Here is a 21,577-nt window from a genome sequence, read left to right as displayed (position 1 = left end):
AACCCATCCACCGAAGCGAATGCCCCCCATCATTACGAACGCACGTATTGAACCGCTACTTTCTAAAGCGCTCGTCTTTTGTCTATGCGCAAAAACATGCCCTTTCCAGTGACGCGCACACAGCAATGGACTGTGCCATCGCCGCGAGCGTGTAGTGTGTGTATCCCCCCGTCCCAATGCAAGATCCCATTCCTAGCCCAGCCCAAGCATGAATCATGGGCCGTGCCGTCCCGACGTAGCCGGCCGAAAAGCAACAAGTTGGGGAATCATAAACGAAGAAAAAGGGAAAGGTGGTAGGTAGCCAATCGGCCCAAGAGGAATGTGTCGCTGGCTTCTCAAACGAAAAGCAAAGTGTACAGGCTGCTAGGGAAAGGAACAAAACGGCACTCCTTTAGAGGAAACGTCGAATGCGCAGTCGCCGCCCGCTTAGAGCTCGGGATCGTAGATCCGAGCCTTGATGTACTTGTCGAGGGCCGGGTCACCCCACTCCTCCCACTCGAGCCATTGCTCTTCGGGCAGCTGGCTGACGCCGTCACGGCGCGCGGCCTTCATGACCTCGCGAGCGACGATGAGGCTAGCATCGCGGACACGCTCAATCCGAGGGTAAATGAGACCCTTCTGGACTTCCTCGGCGTTGAGGGAGCCGGCCAGGGCGGCGGCCGAAGTGTAGATCATGTTGTCGGTGACGCGGCTAGACTTGGAGAGAATGGCGCCGAGACCGATACCAGGGAAGACGTAGACGTTGTTGCCCTGGTTCGGGTGGTACGTGACGGGCTGCTCGCTGGTCTTGACAGTGAACGACGAGAACGGCGACCCAGAGGCAAAGATGACGGTGCCGTCGGTCCAAGTCACGGCCTGCTCGAAGGTGCACTCAGCCTTGGTGAGGGGGTTGCTGAGAGGGAACAGGATGGGCCTGCGGCCGAGACCGCCGGCGTCAACTGACGCCTTGAGGGCGCGGACGACAGACTCGGTGAAGACGCCATGAGTAGCAGTCAGGCCGACGAGGGCAGTCGGCTTGACATACTCAATGACCTCCTCGAGGGTGCGGAACTGGTGGCCGCTGTTGTCGGTCCGAGCGAAGTACTTCTTGTGCTCGGCGAGCTTATCGCCACGGTCCCTTGTCACCAGGCCCTTGGTGTCGACGAGCCAGAACTTGTCCCTGGCGGCCTGTTCTGTCATACCACGCTTCGTGTAGTACTCAACCAGCTGCTTCGCAACACCGACGCCGGCGGAACCAGCGCCCATGAACACGAGACGCTGCTCCTCGACGGGAACGCCAGAAAGGTTTACGGCTCCAATGTACCTGCAAGGTGGGTTAGACATGCATGCGTGTGTGAGTGGGGGTCGGGGTTGGGGTTGGGGTTGGGTGGGGGGCTCTGTGCTGGGTGAATGCTTACCCGCCAAGGACAACGGCACCAGTACCCTGGATGTCGTCATTGAAGCACTTGTAGCCGCCCCGGTAGCGGTCGAGGTAGTTGAAAGCCTTCTCGCTCTCAAAATCCTCGAATTGCACCACCATTTCGGGGTAGACCTCGGCGGCAGCCTGCATGAACTCGTCCATGAACTCCTGCTGCTCGGCAACAGAGGGACGCTTAGATCGCAGGCCGAGGTAAAGCGGGTCCCTGAGGTTCGCCTCGTTGGCGGTGCCGCAGTCCAGTACGATTGGGAGAGCCTTTTCCGGGTGGATACCGGCAGCGGCCGTGTACAGGGCTAGCTTGCCAATCTAATGCATGCACATATTAGCCGACCGACGTGCTGGGACCCGCCAGCAAACCCCATTGGGGGAAAGAGGGGGAGGGTTTGGCTTTGCCGAGGTGACATACCGGAATTCCCACGCCATTCACGCCGAGGTCACCCAAGCCGAGAATGCGCGAACCGTCGGTTACGACGCAAATCTCGGGGTTCGGGTAGCGCCAGTTCTTGAGCATCGTCTTGATCGACTTGCGCTGCTTGATGGAAATGTACAGCGCCTCAGGGCGGGTGTAAAGGGTCGAGTACTGCAGGCAGACATCACCAATGGTGGGAGTGTAGACCAGAGGCATGAGCTCCTTGGCGTTGTCGATGAGAAGGCGGTAGAAGAGGTCGACGTTCTCGGCCTTGAGGGTTGACAGGTAGAGGTACTTGTCGATGCCGGTTTGCCGTGTCCGAATCATCTTGAGCGCGCGCTCGCATTGCTTGTCGCTGTCCTCCATGACGTGCGGGATCAGGCCGGTCAGGTTCTTGGCCACACGTTGTTCTGGTGTAAAAGAGAGACCTGAAGGAGGAGGAGGAGCACAGTTAGCGGCCAGCGCACGCAGACGGGGTATAGCCCGCGAAGTAGACGGCGGCATTGTGGAGGTAGTCGTGGCCGGACAATGCTGTGGCGATGGGCAGGAGAATAGGGGACGGTGGGCAGATAAGGAGTAGGGGCAGCGGCAATTGGCCTCGAATGTATGTATGGGGAAGACTGTCTGGGGAAGACTGTCTGGGGAAGACTGTCTGGGGAAGACTGTCTGGGGAAGACTGTATGGGGAAGACCGGATGGCGTTTCCAGGTGCGTCCCAACAAAGTCCAGTCGTGACGTCCCTCTCCGCTCGAAACCCGGTGACGGACCGGGGAGGCGTGCTTAAGGGCAAAAAAAAAAAAAGATGGGACGGACAGAGAGAGGGGAAGCTCGAGAATGCAGGAACCACAACAGCTAGCTGACTCACCTTTATTCCACATCGGTTCCGAGAGCATCTGGTAGCCGAGGGCCTGGCTCTGGCTGATGTACTCGGTGGTGGCATACTGGCGGACTTCGCCGTAGCGGTTCTGGCTGTAGCCGCGGAGGGTGTCGAGGTTCGCCATTCTCATGGCTTCCTCAATGGCTGTGATGTCGACCGAAGACATTGGGTTGGCAGCAGAGATTCTGCGGGTGGACGAGATGGACATGCGCTTGGAGCTAGATATAGACGAGTGCGAGGAGCGACCGGACGCCACCGAGGAGGAGGGGGAGATCGACCGAGGTGTTGAGATGTCGGAGCTGGATGTGCTGGTGCTGAGCGGATACGACGCCATGGCATGTGTGAGAGTCGGGAGAGAGAGGAAGGGCAACCGGGCGAGGAAAACGAGACTGTAAATCCACGGGGCGAGCTCGAGGCAGGGCTGGACCAGGTGCAATAAGAATGCCCCCTGCGGCGTGAGTTTAGCAGTATTATTAGAATTACGAGGGTGACTGGGACCGGCAGTCCAGGTTTTGGGCGCAGTTGCAGAAGCGGCCGTCGTGCGGGCCACCAGTGCCTTTGTTAGTAAGAGTGACAGTTGCAGAGTCTTTCCCACACGCTTGTTGTTGAGGGCGAGTCGGTTTAAAACCTTTTGCATGCCCGCTGCCCTAGACGCGAGCAGCGTCCATTTTGCTGCCCGCTTGCCCATGCCCAACCGAGAAACGAAGACGAAATGCTGGAGGTGGGCGATGCGACAGAGGCCTGTTCTGAAGGTTTCGTCGCACGTTTCAAGGGTAGGGCGGCGTCGAGGGCGCTTTGCCGGTGCACGCCTCCCTCAGTTGGGCCGGGAAGGGGCGCGGCAGAATGAATAAAATAAAAAGTGGGAAGATTCAACCACCATGCCAGGGCAAACCAGGGTCCCTGGCGAATCGGCCGGGTACTGGTACGAATTGAACCCAACACTTGCTCTTTCCTCTGCTGGTGAGACCCGCGAGCCGGAGAGGATTTGCGGGTTCCTTCTTGTGAAGGCACTTACACCGCAGCTCGGGCCAATGGCGGAATGCTCTCGCGGCAGGAGTCACCGAAATGACTTCCGGGTGGGGACCGGAGTGGGTTCCCGAAGGGGCCGTTTAACTGCTCAAGGAATGGGATTTCAAATTACACGGCAGCGATCTTTGGTGCTTTCCCTGACGAATCTGGCTGCGGTCTGACATCTTGTCAGACTTTTGAGGGTTTTTTTCACCTTTCCAATTTTTGTTGGGAGGGCAGTTTGGCTGGGTTGGGTTGGTGGTTTTGAGATCGTTGACATGGATTGGTTCAATGGTTACCCTGACCGCTGTGCCATTGTGCGACGTCAGCCGGAGCGGCCCTGTGTCAGAGCTTCCGCCCCCTGCGAGCTGCCAACCATCACAACTACACTAACGGCATGGTATCCGTCCGTTAATGGACACATGGACCGCCGGGCAACACTCACTTCGGTCGTCGGAGGCCGAACATGCGGTTGCTCCTGCGGTCAGCAATTCCCTACATACCAATTGAGCCCAACGGAAGTCGCGGATATCCCCATCGATCACTGTTTTGTTCCTCTTCGTCGTTTGCCCTTCTCAATAACCTTTGGGGATGATAGTCACGGGGCCTCCGTTCGGGGCCGCCGTGGGGAAAAGTCGGTGGGCCACCATCCAGGAAACACGGTTCGAGACAAACTGGGCTCAGCCGCCATCGGCCCAATCACACATCAGGCAAAGGACAGCAGACTGCCTCTTTGGGCTAAGAACACCCGTCCCGGTCCATCGGTAGGCCTTTCGGGATCGGTTGTCGGCCCTGTCTGTCTGGAACCAGCCTCTCCCTTGCGTACGGCAAGAAGCAAAGAGGCACGCGCCCTGCTACCAGGGGCTTTACCGCCATTGTTTGTTACCTAATAATAAGTGACGGAGGAAGGCTGGGCAACGCGCAATTCGAATTGTTGACGGAATTCGCATCTGCCTGTCTCGGGAGACGGCACGGGCGTTTGCAACAGTTTGTCAGCGGGCCTGCCCGGGATATTTTCTATCTTGACGAAAACCAGCCGTGGCGGGATGAGCCCAATGCTACACACTCGTGAGTCTCCCGGCAGGGCAAAAAAGGAAGCGAATATCGGTTCCGGTGTAAGCGGGCATGCAGACGGGCTGGAGATGCAGGTACGGGAGTACATCGAGGTCCGACTGTTGTGATCTTTTTGTCGGCGGGTCTGGGCTGGGCCCACAACCCGACATCAGGCCCGCTGAACCCACAGTGGAGCGTTGGGCATCGGTGGATCCAGCCATCGAAAAGCGGGTTTTCAGGGGCATGGCCGGGGAAGGCACGAGGTGCATGGATCTGCTCACGATTACCCCCGACTTCTTCCGACTGTAACACAGGGATCGGACGTCTTTCCTCTGCATCGCAACGACCAGAAACGAAATTCCCCTTCGGAAAAGCCCCCGGACGCGCTGTTTGCGGAAGGAAGCCTTCGAGAAGAACAGGGCATGGGATGAAACAGGTCACATTCGCGTCTGATATGCCCTTGCCTTCTCGGGCGGCCTCCACCACGCTCAAACAAAACCAAGCCGGTTGAGCGTCGCTTCCAGGTTCTTACCCAACAATTGGCCGAGGTTTTTTCAGGTGTCGTCTGAACTTCACGATGCCATCTCGGCCACGGACGTTGGTGGTGGAGATTGAAAGTTGCCAAGCTCTTTCTCGTGATGCAAACCGTCTGAAGTCCTCCCTGACTCATGCCCCCACTCCTCTGCAGCCTGCTGTGTAAGAGGGTTCCTCTGCATTTTGATGGGAGCAAGGAATCTTGTCAGTGCTCTCTTTGAACGGGCCCCATATCGAGGAGCACTGGCGACTGGCCGAGAAAGGAGGATCTGCCTACCGTCACAGAGCGATGCTCGGGTCGGTATGATGGAGAGCTTTGGTCTCGCCCGCTCTGTTTGATCTTCCTCGCTCCCGTCTGCGACCCTCGGCATCAAGCAGCTTCTCAGTCGGTTGACCTCACATTAGGACGGTCCAATTGGGCTCTATTGCAGCTCCACGCCCCCTCCCGCACGACAGTTCTCGGAGCTGAGTTCAACTGCGTGTGAAGCTCGTCCGAAAAGGGCTGCTCCGGCCATCGGGAATCTTTGCGCAAGCTCCAGTCCCGCACCACTCCCCACACACACACGGCTGCGGCCCGGCAATCGGTCGTCGGCAATGGCCCGGGGTTTTCCCCGCCGTCGTTGCTGGTGTGGATTGCCTCGTTCCGAGCATCGGACATCGCGGGGGATATCGGGAGCACATGATCACCAACTTCCATTCAGATGGTGAGATGCCGTCCCGATCGCGGCTCTCAAACCAGAAATAACAACACCACCACGACGCCCAGGATCCATTTGCCTTGGTTCCCCGGTCTCCACAATCCCCAGGAAGACTGGGCGCTTCCATGTCCGATACGCTCCACCTTCAGCCCCGAGGTTCTCGAACTTCACCGCTCCCCCGTCCATCTTCAAGCCACCCCCGGATTTTCGAGAGACAAACCCACGCTCATGCTTGTGACTGTGTCGGTGCTCCGGAGCCAAGCCATCAAGCACAAGCCCTGTCTGGGATGACGAATGGCTTGGGCTGCGATGTTATTCCATACAGAGCACTTCCGCGGAACTCCATTATGAGAAACCTCAGGTCTAAAAAAAGTATAAAGTAACTACAGCAACGTCACAAACATTCAATCTTTCCCCAGTGATACATGTGACTCTCGGTCATGAGCAAGGTACTTGTGGGGGTCATCATCAGAAAGGTGATACTCCTCGGTCTTCTTCCTCTCATCGACGCGAATGTTCAAGAGATCGAGATCACTATTCAATAACCTCGGTATCATATATCTTGGCATTGTGAGTATCACAAGATAGATATGACGGCAATGAGCTTGGCGATCGATCGAGCTATTGGTGGGGTTGTACATACATGAGTGTATGACTCAATACATCCCCGCGTCGGCAACTTGGATTCACAGGTAAGTAATGAATTGTGCCATCGAGATCTACGAATCTTGCCATCCCGCTATTCAGGGAGGGCCCGGTTACTTGCACTAGAGGAAGAATTACTCTATATATTCGAGCATGTGCCAATTGCATACTGTTGCTACCAGGGATCAACCTGGCGGTGCTTGACTTGCCATCCCTTCATGTCTTCACATCACCGGTGTCGATGATATGTCGACCCCCTCCTCCAAATGCCTCCCAAACGCAAGGACCATTGTCGAAAAGACCATGCCTAGTCTGACCATCGCGTTCCCCCAACCTACACTTCCTCATCGTCATCAGAATCATCCATCCCCTCAATGACCATCCCCTTCGCATTCGGCACGCCCACCAAGATCTTCCCCCTCGGCACCTTCACATCCCTGACCTTCATGCACCCAAACACATTCAGCTCCCTCAGGTTCGGGCAGCTCCGGAAGACAGAGCCGACCACGAAATCCGTGACCTCCTCGCAGAAGCTGATCTCCAGCTTGGCCATCGCCTCGTACACCTTCCCGTCCGCCTGGTTACTAAACACGTCCTCAAACGCGCCGACGGCAATGTGCCTGCAGCCGTGGACATTGAGGTCGCGCAGCGTCTTGCCCGAGTGGGCCATGAGGGCGCGGAAGCCGTCCGAGCACAGGCCGACGGCGTCCGGGTTGTCGCGGGGGCGGGCCGAGTCGAGGTGGCGGCACTTCTGCAAGTCGACGACGACCAGGCCCGGGTTGGCCCAGCCGCGGAAGAGGCGGGCGAAGCCGGCGTCCGTCACCTCCTCGCTCTCGGTGATGCGCAGCTTGGCCAGCGCCCGGCAGTGCGTGTGGATCGCGTCGAGGACCGTGTTGTCGGCCTCGCGCACCCGCGTCAGGGAGAGGGTTTCCAGTCCCGCGCCGATCTTGCTGAGCACGTCGACGTATATGTCCGAGTGCACCTCGTTGCGCAGGTCTAGGCTGAGGTGACGGAGAGTGCTAATCTGTCCGATGGCTGCGACGCCCGCCCCCGTCACTTCCTGGTTGTGGGAGACCTTGAGCCGGGTGAGCGAGGGGCAGGTGGTGGGCAGCAGCGCGAGCACCTCGTCGCCGAAGTGTAGGTCGGTGAAGTAGACGCGTAGAGAGCGGAGGGCGTGGCCCTTCTTTTGGAGGTACTCCTTCCACTTTCCCTTGGAGAGAAGATTGGCGCCGTGGAGGTAGAGGTCCTCGAGCTCGATGTTGCGCGTCATGAGAAAGTCCAGGACTTGGTCCTTGAAGTGAATCCCATTGCGGACCTGCTACCATGTTAACTTACGCTACTTATACCGGGTTGCGAAGGAGGTTCGGTAGCCATGACCCCGTAAGCCGTCGCTTTTAGAATGACCAGGAAGGGAATAATGGCCTGAGTTATTACTTACCTTGAGCTTCTTGAGGCCCGGGACAGTCTGGAATATGCGGATGAAATCGTCGGAGCTGAGTTTGGCGCCGTCGTAGATGCGTACTTCCTCGGCCGTGGGTTGCAAGAAGAGACTCAAGGTCCTTGAGTCGAGGAGCCGGTGCTTAGAAAGTTTCCGGGCGATCTTGTCGATAATTGACGAGGGTAGGTCACCTAGGTCTTCGGCAAGATCGATGTTCTTCGCTAGAGTCTCGATGCAGAGTGTCATTAAGCTCTTGGCGCCGAGCGAGTATGTTCCGTCCAGAATATTGCTCTGCAGCTGCCGGCGTCGGCCAACCGCCCCGCCGGTAGCTCGTTTCGGTTTCTTCTTCTGCGCTGCGTTGTCTTTGTCGAGCTCCTTGCTACACGGGCTGCAGAGCAACCCCCCGTTAGGCCCGTTTCGACTATACGCAGTAACAGTGAACCGCTTGCCACAGCTCTCGCAGTTCTCCTGCTGCCCGGGGAGCGGCGCAGAGCTCTGCAGGAGGGCGCGCGCAAGATCATCCTCGTCTTCCGACTCGAGCCCACGCTTGCGCTTCTGAAACTTCTTGCTAGCCTTGATCTTATCAATGGCCTTTTTCTCTTTTTTCCGTGCCTCCTCTTCTTGCGCGGGTGCCGCTGCCGCTGCCGCGCGTCTTCTCCGCGTGGTCGGCCCGGTGCTGGCAGTGACAGCTGGAGTTGTGGCCGGGGAAGCCTCTGAAGCCTCTGAAGCCTGGTCATTACTTTGGTTGTTCTCATCAGCCTGCTCGTCCTGTTCATCCCGAGCCGCTCTCCGTCGAGCATCGGCATTCAGGTGAATCTGATAAGCAGAGATGTTGTGCGACTGGTCCAGTGCCCTTCAGTCAGTATTCAATATGCACAAACCACCACTACAGAGGGAGAAGAACCCACCGCCAGGAAATCAGTCAGAGCCGATTGTCTGAAGAAAGGTTATGTTCAGTCAGTTCAAATCCCGTACTTTCGAACATTAATCGGTCACTAACGGGCCTACGATCCGGCGCGGCTGCCGACCTTGCCGTGACCTAAAGTATGCATCAGTAAGAATATTTTGGGATTACAACCCCGAAGCAGGGGAGCTCACATGTTTGGTGGTTCGATATCAGGCACCACTTGGAACGCCACTGAGAGAGGAAGCTGGTGAAGTCGGGTTCGTGTGCAAATTGAAGAACTTTGAAGTCGCTCGGCGGTAGAAAGTAGTTCCTGCTTGGCTAAGACACGCTTTGACGCGAGGAGGGGCAAATTCAATTAAAATCTGAACGCCAGAGCACCTGACCGTTGTCTGCGGAAGAGAAAAGGGGAAAGAAGTCGATGATCCAGATATTTCAACCAGGCTCTAACCGAATCAAGCTACGGCCTCGGGGCGGGTTGCACTTGAACCTTCGACCGGGAATCGGAAAGACAAAATCGACAACAATGTTGTGGTTTACTGCGTTGAGTCTTGATGACCTGTCAAAGTGGAAAGATATACTTCAGAGAAAGGCACTGAGCGGACAAAGCCATGGAAAAATGACCAGTTATTCGTCGCCCAGAAAACCTTACAATCGACACCACCTTTCAAGCAAGGGAGCCTGAGGTTGAAAGAGAACAGTCTGAATATCAGCAAGCAAGCCCCTGGAGCCATCTGAATCTCAACCAACCAGCTCCCGTCTCTGCCTGCTGCTGCCTGGGGCTCCATGGGCTCCGAGTAAGCCAGCAGATAAATTAGCCCGCAAGTCATGTGCCTTCGCGTTGGAGAAAACGCGACCCTCCCCTCCCTTCCTTGAGGTCCACGACCCTGCCTCGTTGGCAACCCTCGCAAGGAGGTGGCGATTGAGTTCGACGTCGCCGCAGGTTTTGTTTTTTTGTCACACACTGCGGCCCTTTCTTGTCGAGCCCTCCGTTCATGATCACTCATCACAAAAAGAAGTCGGCCACCTTCAGCTCTTTCAAATTGGAAGTGCACTGATTCGGGAGCTTGGGCTGCAATTTGATGGGGCTTGGCTTGCTCAATCAATGCCATCGATCAATGCGCTCGACCGACCATTATTTCTCCCTTTGTTGAGCATTTGGAGCAGTGCCGCCCAAGCACACAAACATCAACCCCGAACATTTCTCACTGTCTCGTATATTTCCTATACCTCCAAACTGGCCGTATTTCACACCGAGATTCGAGAACTAAAACATCATGGTTCGAACAAGAAGGTCGGCGGCAGCCGATACAATTGCTGGTAAGTGTCCACACTTCCTCATCGTTGTCTTCCCCATTCTCTTCTAGTTATTGGGTTTCTCGGTTTGGTGTTCTCCGAATCGGTCGGTCGAGCCGGAGGATTCTCACAGGAACCACAAAATGATACACTCATATTCCTAGAATATGATATCAAATATCGACATCGCGCATATTTCTAACTAGATCTTTAGTCGCACCTCCACAGCTTAATCCGATAGGTTCGGCAAATACACCTACGGACCGGCGCAGCGGATCAAGTGTGGCATCCGACTCATCCACAATCTTCACCTCGGCCACACCTTCGTTGGGAAGCGGGTATACCACCCCACTTACCAGCAATTCCGAGACGGCAACCCCAAAAGAGACCGTGCAACCGGCCTCGGGCAAGCGACTCAATCGGATCGAGGTGCATTTACCTGTATCGAAGCCGTCTGCCTACCGGGATCTCCGCCAGAGCATCTTCTCCATGGGCGGCAAGCGGAAGCGAGCTGTCATCGAGGACAGTGAGGAGGAGGAGGAGTTCTCAGACAGTTCTCCGGATGCGATTTTAGCACGAAAACTGCAGGCAGAGGAAGATGCAACCGCAGCGACGATGGTCGAGCCGTCTGTTGAGTCTAGCGAACCTGGTCCTGCACCGCGTCGGAGCCTGCGAGGACTGGCGGCGCCAGCTGCTACACGGGCCGCACGATCGACGAAATTGATTCACACTAGCACCGGGCCTACTTCTTTGCCCCCGCGGCGTGCTAATGGCACGAAACGTGTGATAGCCGCAAAAGCCACGGGCTCTGGCAAGGCTGCGAGCAAGAGGCGGGCCGTCACCATCTCTGATTCGGGGGCCGATGATAGCGAGCCGACGAAACTTTCAGACTCGGACGATAGCGACGATTCCGCCGAGCCTCTGAGCAAACGCCGAGTCACCGCTACACGCGCCAACGCTAAGCATAAAGCGTTGCCTGTCGTTGCCAAACGGCCAACTAACCGAAAGGTCAAGGCAGAAACACCAGAACTGGAGGGTGATGAGGTCGATCTCATGCTAGAAGCCTCCGATAGCGAAACCTCCGAGTTTGGGGCAGAGGCTCTGTTGAGTGATACCAGTAGCCTTTCGGACGTGGAGGACGGGGCTGAGGATGATGCCGGCGATGCCGGTCAAGCCACAAATAATGCCGGGGGCGAGGACGAAAATGAGACTGGCCCCGTTCCGACCCCTTCAGCTCTCGAAGTAGCGATGAGTTCACGCCGCGCCTATCGCGCCTATGCCAGCGGGCGCCGAGTTAAGAACAACCGTTCTCGTCTGGAGGCGAGCCACCCGGAACTCAAGACGATGTGGAAGGATCTCGAGAATATGCCCATTTTGAAAGCGGGCAAGGCAAAGCAGCCCGAATCCATCTCTCGTCAGCTCAAACCGTTTCAGCTTGAAGGCTTGGCTTGGATGATGGGGATGGAGAAGACTGAGTGGAAGGGTGGACTGCTCGGGGACGAGATGGGTCTCGGCAAAACCATCCAAGCTGTCTCTCTCATCATGTCCGACTTCCCTGCCAAGAAGCCTTCTTTGGTGCTGGTGCCTCCGGTTGCCCTGATGCAATGGATGACGGAAATCGAGTCGTACACGGACGGGACACTCAAAACTCTCGTCTTTCACGGGACCAATTCCAAGTCAAAGAACCTCACGGTCAAGGACGTCAAGAAGTACGACGTGATCATCATGTCATACAACAGCTTGGAATCGATGTATCGAAAACAGGAGAAGGGCTTCAAGCGCGTGGCTGGTACCTTCAAGGAGAAATCCATCATTCACCAGACCGACTTCCACCGCGTGATCCTCGACGAGGCTCACTGCATCAAGACGCGGACGACAATGACGGCCAAAGCATGCTTTGCCCTTAAAGTCACATACCGCTGGTGCCTGTCTGGCACTCCGCTGCAGAACCGCATTGGCGAGTTCTTTTCGTTGATTCGCTTCCTCAACGTCCGCCCTTTTGCCTGCTATCTATGCAAGAGCTGCCCCTGTTCCACCCTCGAATGGCAAATGGGTGATGACAACAAATGCACCGGTTGCGGGCACGGCGGGATGCAGCATGTGTCCGTCTTCAACCAGGAGCTTCTCAACCCCATTCAAAAGTTCGGTAACCGTGCCGGTGGTGCCGAGGCCTTTAGAAAGTTGCGCATTTTGACCGACCGCATCATGTTGCGTCGGTTGAAGATAGACCACACTGACTCGATGGAGCTTCCCGTCAAGGAGATCAACGTTGAACGGCAGTTCTTTGGCGAAGAGGAGAACGATTTCGCCAACAGCATCATGACAAACGGCCAGCGCAAATTCGATACCTACGTCGCCAGCGGTGTCCTCCTCAACAACTATGCCAACATCTTCGGTCTCATTATGCAGATGCGCCAAGTGGCCGACCACCCGGACCTGATCCTCAAGAAAGACAGCGAGGGTGGCCAGAATGTTCTCGTATGCAGCATATGTGACGAGCCTGCCGAGGATGCCATTCGGTCGCAGTGCAAGCACGACTTCTGCCGGACCTGTGTCAAGAGCTACCTGAACTCGACGACCGACCCGAACTGTCCGCGGTGCCACATCCCGCTCTCCATTGACCTCGAGCAACCCGAGATGGAGCAGGACGAAGTCCAGGTCAAGAAGTCATCCATCATCAACCGAATCAAGATGGAAAACTGGACGTCGTCGTCCAAGATCGAGCTGTTGGTACACGAGTTACACAAGCTCCGTTCCGATAATGCGTCGCACAAGTCCATCATCTTCTCCCAATTCACAACGATGCTGCAGCTTATCGAGTGGCGCCTGCACCGTGCCGGCATCACTACTGTCATGCTCGATGGCAGCATGACCCCAGCCCAGCGGCAGGCTTCGATCAAACACTTCATGACGAACGTCAATGTTGAGGTCTTCCTAGTTTCCTTGAAGGCCGGTGGCGTGGCGTTGAACCTCACAGAGGCTTCTCGGGTCTTCATCGTGGATCCTTGGTGGAACCCTGCAGCGTACGTTTCCCATTATGCGGTCTACCCCCTGGGTTATAATGCTAACTTGGAACGCAAAACAGTGAATGGCAGTCTGCCGACCGGTGCCACCGCATCGGACAGTCCCGTCCCTGTACCATCACCAGGCTCTGCATCGAAGATTCAGTCGAGAGCCGGATGGTTCTGCTCCAGGAGAAGAAAACCAACATGATCAACTCTACGATCAATGCCGACGATGCAGCGATGGACTCGCTCAGCCCGGAGGATCTCCAGTTCTTGTTCCGCGGCAACTAGTCACATCTTACCCGCGATGAGCGCCGGCAGATCTACACGTCTGGGCGTCTCGCCCCTTTATTTTTCCATCTTTGCTACGGTATGGCTATTTCTTGACAATACTTTCTCACCGCCGACGGGCTCTTGTGTTGCGTTATATGGACCTTGAGTGGGCAGTGGGAACACTAGGGGGTTGTTGGGGCTACGCGATGGTTATGAAGTCGCGAGATGTACGGTATAGATAAAGCTCTCGATTTGGCCAACTCGGCTAGGTATCATCAACGGTTGCCGGGTGGTTTGTGGTGGACACGGATATAGGTAGGAACCAGGAGTTGCTCGAGTCGCTTTTCTGATGGATGGGGCTGTCTATATGGATTTGATAACGAATACCCTGTCAGAATACACACTATGTATATATGAAGATTTTTCCAAGTTGTGGCGAGGCATTGGAAGCGTGCCCGACCGTTGACCTCCCGTCAGTATTAGTTGTCGCTCCCTCGTTACCTCGATGGTGAGCCTTGTATACTTCGTACACAGAGTACTACCATGTCAGTTCGGCGCTAAGCTGCTGGTGCTGGGTCTGGGCCATCGAGTTTCAACGCTGTCTCCACAGCAGCCGATGGACCTTTTCCAAAATGCGGGGTTGCGCGCCAGCAGCCCTGCAAATGGATCCCCTCATTGCAAACGATTGGATGAACAGGGAGAGATCCCTGCTTCTGTAACAGGAGAAGGAACGAACGATCACCAAGACAGCGTCATCTTTGTGCCGCGGGCTCAGCTTTCCGTGGCACCTTTCCTTCCAACCTGGAAGTTGCTGCCCTGAATCCGTGGGCTCCTCTTCCTCCGAGTTGCTTCAGGTTTCACAAGTTTTCCATTCGCCACCTCCTCGCTTTGTTGTGTCGAGTATAGCTTCGATATTGTCACGACTTCGTCCCCTCTGCCGATGGTTCACATCCGAGCAAGAACTAGAAGCTTGTTGTTTTTAGATATAATTTTTGGCTTTACCTGTCGAAACGACTTGGTTTAGCTTTTGCGACGGGTTTTTGGGTAGAGAAATAAGGACTTGTTGATCCATCTATCATATTGCTTTAACGGCCCCCGCCCTCCTCTTCACCCCCTCCCCCTCCCTTTGGCTCTGAAATCCCAAGATGCGATTCGACTTCTTAGTACTGGCCGCTACGGCCGGCGCATCGACGCTCACTCCCAATGTGCTTCCCCTGATTGTCCGAAACCCGTACCTGAGCACCTGGCTGTCCAACGCTCGCGATGCTCCTTGGGAAAACTGGCCCATGTTCTACACAGGAGCTCATGTGGGAAACCCCATTACACCGGCCTCCATTCCGCCCGCGCTAACTCGAGTAACAACAGGTTGGCTTCTCGGTCATGGCCTCCGTCCCCGAGACGGGCAAGGTCTATCCCCTCCTCGGACGCCCCCACGACTCCCTGCGGCACGATCACCACCAGTACCAGGTCGGATATCCCGAGTATCTGGGCGCCACTTTCGATGCGTCGACCACGAACCTGACGTATCAGATCTCGGGCAATTCGCTGAAGGAGGTCGCGCGCCTGACGCTATCCTTCCTCTCGCCGATCACGCCCTCTTCTACGTTCAGACAGTCGATCCCCGCTGCCTACCTGACCGTCATTGCCGAGGGCTGTCTCGACGTTAACATCTACACGGATGCCAACGGCGAGTGGGTCACTGGGAATAGGGGCAATGAAGTGAAGTGGGAGCTGCACAAGCATGGCCGCTCTGGAAATAGCAGCTCCAGTACAGCTCTCAAGACGTGGAAGGTATCCCGGGTTTACGAGCAACTCTTTACTGAGGATGCGGATCGAGCCGAATGGGGGACGATGCACTTCTCGGGCCCGGCCAATGCGCATCATCAGGCTGGAACGTCTGCACTTTTGCGCCAGCAATTTGCCGAGAAGGGGGCCTTGAAGAATGAGGTTGACAAAAGGTTTCGCAGGGTGATGGACGAGGAGCCGGTCTTTGCCTTCTCCAAGGCCTTCAAGCTCGCCAGCAAACAACGGGCAAACTGCCACAGGAAGACGGAAAACATAACATTCACCTTTGCTCTGGTGCAAGACCCGGTAGTCCAGTTCGCGAGGGCTGAAGGGCTTGCGCACATGAAACCGCTCTGGCAGTCGCACATCTCCAACGCCGACGAGCTGATCTCGTACCATTACGACGACTTCCAGACCGCAGCATCGCTGGCCCGGAATTACTCGGACTCGCTCGCGCACGACGCGTACAGCTCCGGCTCGCGGGACTACCAAGACATCGCGGCGCTCTCGGCCCGCCAGGTCCTGGGCGCGACGCAGTTCTCCGGAACGCCCGAGAACACGATCCTCTTCCTGAAGGAGATCTCGTCGAACGGCAACTTCCAGACGGTCGACGTCATCTTCCCGGCCTTCCCCTTCTTCCTGTACACCAACCCGAAATGGCTGGCGTACCTGCTCGAGCCCCTCCTCGAGCACCAGCTCAGCGGGCAGTACCCGAACGACTACAGCATGCACGACTTGGGATCGCATTTCCCCAACGCGACGGGCCACTCGGACGGAAACGACGAGTATATGCCGGTCGAAGAGTGCGGAAACATGCTCATCATGGGTCTCGCGCTCGCTAACGCCCTGCGCTACGACACTGAGCCAGCTTTTGTCAATGCGCCCGCGGCTCACGGCGCGGAAGTCATCCCCAACCTTTCCCGAGACTCGCAGGCCTACATTGACAAGTACGGCATCGACCTCCCCAGTAAGAACGACCCCGAAACGGGCATGAGCACAGGCCGCAAGGAAGCGCGGCAGTGGCTCACCCGCTCGTACAAGCTCTGGGACCAGTGGACGGGCTACCTGGTGCGCGAGTCGCTGGTCCCGCACAACCAGCTGTGCACCGACGACTTCGCCGGCTGGCTGGCCAACCAGACCAACCTCGCGCTCAAGGGCATCGTCGGCATCAAGGCCATGAGCGAGATCGCCGACCTGGTCGGCAAGGACGACGACGCGAAGCGCTACAGGGAGATCGCGGCCGAGTATATCGGTAAGTGGCAGGAGTACGGCATCTCGCGCGACCGCACGCACGCCAAGCTGGCGTATACGTGGTATGGCTCGTGGACGACCATCTATAACCTGTACGCCGATTCGTTGCTGTGCTTCCACGTCAAGGGCGATGGGGAGGGTGGCGAGTCCGCGCCGGGCGGCCTTCGGAGAGACGGTCAGAAGCCGATCGGAGGGGGGGGCGGAAGCGAGGCCACGTTCGTCCCGGACGAGGTGTACCAGATGCAGAACGACTGGTACCATGCCGTGCTGCAAAAGTATGGCTTGCCCCTCGACTCCAGACACTTGTACACAAAGAGTGACTGGGAGTTCTTTGCCGCGGCTGTTACGGGCAGGAAAACGAGGACCGAGATCTTGACCTCGGTGGCGCGGTGGGTGAATGAGACTGTTGTCGGTAGGTTCCGTTTCCGCTTTTCAATACTTGCATGGACGCTAACAGAACGCAGATCGGCCGTTTACGGACCTATACGAGACCGAGGGCGATGGCAATTTCCCGAATAACATCAGGTTCATGGCGAGGCCGGTCGTCGGCGGACACTTCGCTTCCCTGGCACTGGAGAGGGCCTGTGGAGGCAAGGCTGTTGAAGCACTGCGGTTTTTGGACGAGAAGCCGCCCGCCGCAATTGATGTGGAAAGGGTGCTGCAGGCGGAGCGGCATGTGGGAGCGGCGGCGGACAGCGAGTGGGACGATCTCTAGAAGCGCGGCTGAAGTCCACGAGCCCGATGTCGTGCGTCGTGTGTCGTGTGTCGGTGCAATGGTGTGCGGTTCTATTGTCGGTTTGCGAGCTTTTCCGAGTAGTGGTTGCACAGTATCTTGTATAACAAGCCTCAAGTGCTCCTGGCGTTTACCGCCGCATGGTTGGCGAATCGGGACTTGACAATCATCGCATCCAACATCTCTTTTTGGTGTTGCAGCCTTCCTGGAACGAATTGGGGCGACCAATCACTGGTCGGGCTTGGGTTGTCCAATGGATAAGAAAACCTCCCAATGTTGCCATTTCGATGGTGCAGACTTGTTCCAAGCCTTATAATTGTGTTTCAATTCATGGCCGAATAAATCAATCCCATTGAATCTCTTATTGGTTACTATTCGTATTCAATGTCGAGTTTCGAGGCGAGATGTTGTTTTTTGTGGCGGAGAATTGTGGATTGCTTTGAGCTTCACCTCCACCCTGCCGGCTGCCAAGTTCATTAGCGCAGACTAGCCGCATTGAGCTAGCCCCACAATTAGAAACGCCCATTATGCAATAATCAGGAAGGAGTGAACGCGACTGGATGAACGTGGTTGCACGCATCGTCGCCTCCAAAAATTTCGCCTCTCTTCTTCTCTCCCGCCCTGCGTTGACTCGGCACACACTCCGCCCTAGCCTTCCCAACTTCATTTCTTTGTCGTCGCCATCGACACATACCCCACTCCATTTCCCATTCACCTCCAATTGTGAGGACCGGGAAAGCCTACCGTACTTCAATTTTTCCCCAGCTTCGATCTTCGCGATCTGATAATTTTTTTTTCCCCTTTGCGTCGCCTTGTTGCTAATCTCGCTCCACTCGCAAAGTCGAGCTCCCCTCTCAGCCTTCTTTCTCCTCCATTTCATCAATCCCGTAACACCATCAAACCATTACGATGGCGACCACGTCGATGGATTACGAAGCGACCGGCGAGCGCTACGATGGTAAGCGCACCCTCTGTTTTCCGTTTGCGTGACGTGACATGCGGCGCATCTCGCCGCGTGCCATCGATTTCGGTAGCTACACTTGCTGACGAGTGTCCTTAGATGACGGTCCTCGTTACGACCGCGACCGTAGTGCGTCGCCTCGTCGCGACGATGGCCACGACTCTCGTCGTCGCTCCATGTCTCCCAACGGCAACGACCGGTATGTTGCACCAATCAGTTCCCGTCTGCAACCTCGGCAAGATCACCCACTAATACACACAACAGTGCTCCCATCAAGAGCGATGGCGGCAACAAGGATGACGACGGCGCTCACAACCCCGGCTCGAACCTCTTCGTGACGGGTATCCACCCTCGTCTCGAGGAGTCGGAGATCACTCGCCTCTTTGAGAAATACGGCGAGGTCGAAAAGTGCCAGATCATGAAGGACCCGCACTCCGGCGAGTCGCGTGGCTTCGGCTTCGTCAAGATGGTCACTTCCGAAATGGCCGATGCAGCCATAGAGGGCCTGCGCGGCGAGGTCATTGAGGGCCGCACCCTTAACATTGAGAAGGCACGCCGTGTCCGTCCCCGCACCCCTACTCCGGGCAAATACTTTGGCCCTCCCAAGCGTGGTACGTTAATGCCCTTCATCCACCCGTTAATGTTGCGTTGCTGATCATTATAGACCCCCGCGGTGGTGGTGGTGGCGGCCGCTTCGATGACCGTCGTCGTGGTGGTTATGGCGGCGGCGGCGGCTACGGTGGTGGTGGCTATGGCCGTGACGATTCGTACCGTGGTGGCCAACGTGGCTACGGCCGTGATGACCGCGGTTACGACCGTGGCTACGACCGTGGCTACGATCGCGGCTATGGTGGCGGCGGTGGCGGACGCGACTACCGTGACGACCGTGGCTACAGCCGTGAGTATCGCGAGGAGCGTGGCGGTGGTAGTGGCGGCTATGAGCGCCGTGAGCGCGGCGGTGATGACGCTTATGGCGGTCGCGTTGATCGCTATGGCGGCGGTGGTGGTGGTCGTGAGGACCGCGAGCGCTATGGAGGTGGCCGTGGCGGTGGCCCTGACGACCGCCGTGGTCCCAGCTATGATCGCGAGCGCGGTTATGACCGTCCCAGCGACCGCGACTCTCGCCCTCGTGATCCTGCCCCCAGCGCTGCCGGTGCTTATGCCGACGCAGCTCCCCGTGGTGACACCCGTGAGCCCTACGGTAACCTTGCTTACCTTCCCATCCTCGTCTAGTTTGGAAATACTAACTGTACTAGCAGGTGGCCGTTAAACATCTCACCCGACACCAAGATTCGCCGCATAGGCCTGCTTGCCATCTAACTAAGTCACAGCACGGATTTCCTTTTTTTTTCTCGTTTTCGCTTTTGGCACGGGCACATAATTCGGATATCCCAAAATTCGATCAATTGGAGTTCACGGCAGGCATGGGAGGGTTAATGGCCCTGTTTCGGCACATCGCCTTTCATCAGACTGGTCCCCTAGATCTTAGCCATTGGTGGTGCGACATTCGACATGATGGCAATGGGATCTAGTTCGGTCTGCTGCAGCACTGGTCGACATTGTCTAAGGCCCCCATCTAATCCTCTTCGCTTCCCTCGGTTTGGATCAGAAAACGGAGCGGATGGGAGCCGCCTCTGTACGATTATTTTTTTCCTCTTTGCGCCTCTCACGCCACAGCGGCACGTCAGATACCGTGACGACTCTGCAACAAGCAGCGAATCCTATCGCGGGGGGTTTCTCTTCCGTAGTCGGCATGATACGAAAACACCATCAACCTACAGCAGCCTTGATTGTGACAGCCAGCACAACCTTTAATGCCCGTCGATTTCGTGGCAGCGTCTTTCCGGGCTAGCTGGCAACTATCGGCCTGCTCTGGATGGCCATGCAGCGCCTGCGACCCTGTAAACCGCGACTCTCGCTCTCCGCTCGTTGATTCTTGGTCTTTGCAGCCGTCGATCTCGTCCTGCCATGCGTGAACCTTGCAACCCGCTGCCCGCCTTCGTCTCCCCGTTCAGCCGATTCCGTGAATAGCGGCCCGAAATTTCAACCTTAACCGTCTAGCCCTATGGTGTTGCCTAACGGCAGTTACCAGTTCGATGAGCTCACGGGTCCGGTTAGGGGAGAGGTAAGGCTCCTTGCCGCATGGGACAGAAGGACTAACCTTGATGTTTATAGGCTTGTTGGAGCAGCCATTCTTCGGCCCATCATTCTTGAGGTGGCGTCGTTAGAGTTTGCCTCCAATCTCGGCGATGATCTTCCTCGTCTGTCTCAAATGGGCTTGGCGAACAGTGCAATCTGTATGATCTCCTCTAGCTCGGTGTAAGCGGAGGGGTTCCGCATGAGGCTGAGACATAACTCCAACGTATCCCGCATAATGCTGTGGCATGGCGTGTTGGACCCTGGCTCTTGCGTGCGGCGGGATGTCATCTCTTGGCCGGCCCGGTCCGCGGGGTCGGGCTGGAGACGCTTGCGGCTCTTGCGTTTGGACCTCACTTTGTTTTCACTGGGTGTGGACGAGATACATGGTACTGGTGGGTTGCGTGAGTTGTGTTGGGTGGGTCTGTCCTGACCTCTTCCGTTACCATATCCTCGGATATCTCGCCGTGCAAGGGCCAAGCGGCCGTTGTTTCACTTCTTTTGCTCGGAGTTTTACTCAAGCCACGATTTATGTAGTATAGTACTCTTAACGGGCAGTGCCAAATTCAAGCTTAGCTTAGGTACCGGCGAGATGCGCTAGGCAGACTACCTTTAACCAACCCTGCTTCTTCCGCGTGGTGAATTTGAAGAGTTGGCTCATGTAATCCTTTCCTGCTTGGTAACCAACCTTCTCGGGACTCGGACGAATTACGGAATCAAAAATAACAGGTCTTCCTTTACCCAACGGAGTTTGCGGATGAAGGTCGCTTCCCGCCCTATGCGCCCGTGTCGGCCGAGAGCGAAGCGACGGACAACTGCCACGGAGATAGCTGACTAGTGAAGGACGGACTCAGGAAATGCTCTCTCGGACTACCAATCCGGCCTCTTCTCATCGGTTTGGTTGGAGGGGTCGCAGGCTGCTGGAATATTCGTAGGTGACTCAAATCATCGGTGTAAATGATGGAGTGGAGAGAGGCTTATCGTTTCTGACCCGAAGGTTACCCTCCCTCGGGCATCTCGGGTTGGACTTGTGCATGTCGGTTTCAGGCCTGCCGCTGTTTCCCCTTCTTGTTTTCTCTTCTTTTTCTTCTGTGTTCGCACGGTAAATACTCTCATTGGATTTTAGATCTACAATACCGGTCTTCGGAAGGGGGT

At 56.4% G+C, this 21,577-nt stretch overlaps 5 protein-coding genes across 5 annotated transcripts; 3 read left to right on the top strand and 2 right to left on the bottom strand.

Moving 5' to 3' along the window:
• Nucleotides 1–426: 426 nt before the first annotated feature.
• Nucleotides 427–3,036, bottom strand: B0H64DRAFT_319302 (uncharacterized protein; the record flags this gene model as incomplete). The annotated part of the gene is made up of 4 exons (XM_062800423.1): nt 427–1,303; nt 1,398–1,723; nt 1,824–2,254; nt 2,691–3,036. The coding sequence occupies 4 exons, from the start codon at nt 3,034–3,036 to the stop codon at nt 427–429; spliced, it is 1,980 nt and encodes a 659-aa protein (XP_062660415.1).
• A 3,769-nt stretch (nt 3,037–6,805) lies between these two features.
• B0H64DRAFT_113219 (uncharacterized protein) lies at nt 6,806–9,290 on the bottom strand. The gene is made up of 5 exons (XM_062797823.1): nt 9,177–9,290; nt 9,079–9,117; nt 8,987–9,014; nt 8,079–8,918; nt 6,806–7,955 (listed from the first exon to the last, which is right to left on the bottom strand). Coding segments are annotated over exons 1-5 (1,890 nt in total). The 5' UTR covers nt 9,179–9,290; the 3' UTR covers nt 6,806–6,974.
• Nucleotides 9,291–10,120: 830 nt separating this feature from the next.
• On the top strand, nt 10,121–13,818 carry B0H64DRAFT_113196 (SNF2 family N-terminal domain-containing protein). The gene is made up of 3 exons (XM_062797821.1): nt 10,121–10,302; nt 10,493–13,301; nt 13,364–13,818. Exons 1-3 carry the CDS (start codon nt 10,260–10,262, stop codon nt 13,572–13,574), a joined length of 3,063 nt encoding a protein of 1,020 aa, XP_062660413.1. The 5' UTR covers nt 10,121–10,259; the 3' UTR covers nt 13,575–13,818.
• Nucleotides 13,819–14,539: 721 nt separating this feature from the next.
• On the top strand, nt 14,540–17,373 carry B0H64DRAFT_113198 (uncharacterized protein). Its single transcript, XM_062797822.1, has 3 exons — nt 14,540–14,863; nt 14,922–17,004; nt 17,057–17,373. Exons 1-3 carry the CDS (start codon nt 14,702–14,704, stop codon nt 17,305–17,307), a joined length of 2,496 nt encoding a protein of 831 aa, XP_062660412.1. The 5' UTR covers nt 14,540–14,701; the 3' UTR covers nt 17,308–17,373.
• Nucleotides 17,374–18,025: 652 nt separating this feature from the next.
• On the top strand, nt 18,026–19,660 carry B0H64DRAFT_113118 (uncharacterized protein). Its single transcript, XM_062797818.1, has 5 exons — nt 18,026–18,283; nt 18,386–18,485; nt 18,551–18,897; nt 18,951–19,487; nt 19,543–19,660. The coding sequence occupies exons 1-5, from the start codon at nt 18,235–18,237 to the stop codon at nt 19,554–19,556; spliced, it is 1,047 nt and encodes a 348-aa protein (XP_062660411.1). The 5' UTR covers nt 18,026–18,234; the 3' UTR covers nt 19,557–19,660.
• Nucleotides 19,661–21,577: the final 1,917 nt, after the last annotated feature.

This window comes from Chaetomium fimeti (assembly GCF_033439085.1).
Source record: "Chaetomium fimeti strain CBS 168.71 chromosome Unknown B0H64scaffold_3, whole genome shotgun sequence".
NCBI lineage: Eukaryota > Fungi > Ascomycota > Sordariomycetes > Sordariales > Chaetomiaceae > Chaetomium > Chaetomium fimeti.
The sequence above is the reverse complement of the archived record's forward strand: the minus strand, read 5'-3'. Positions and strand labels throughout refer to the sequence as shown.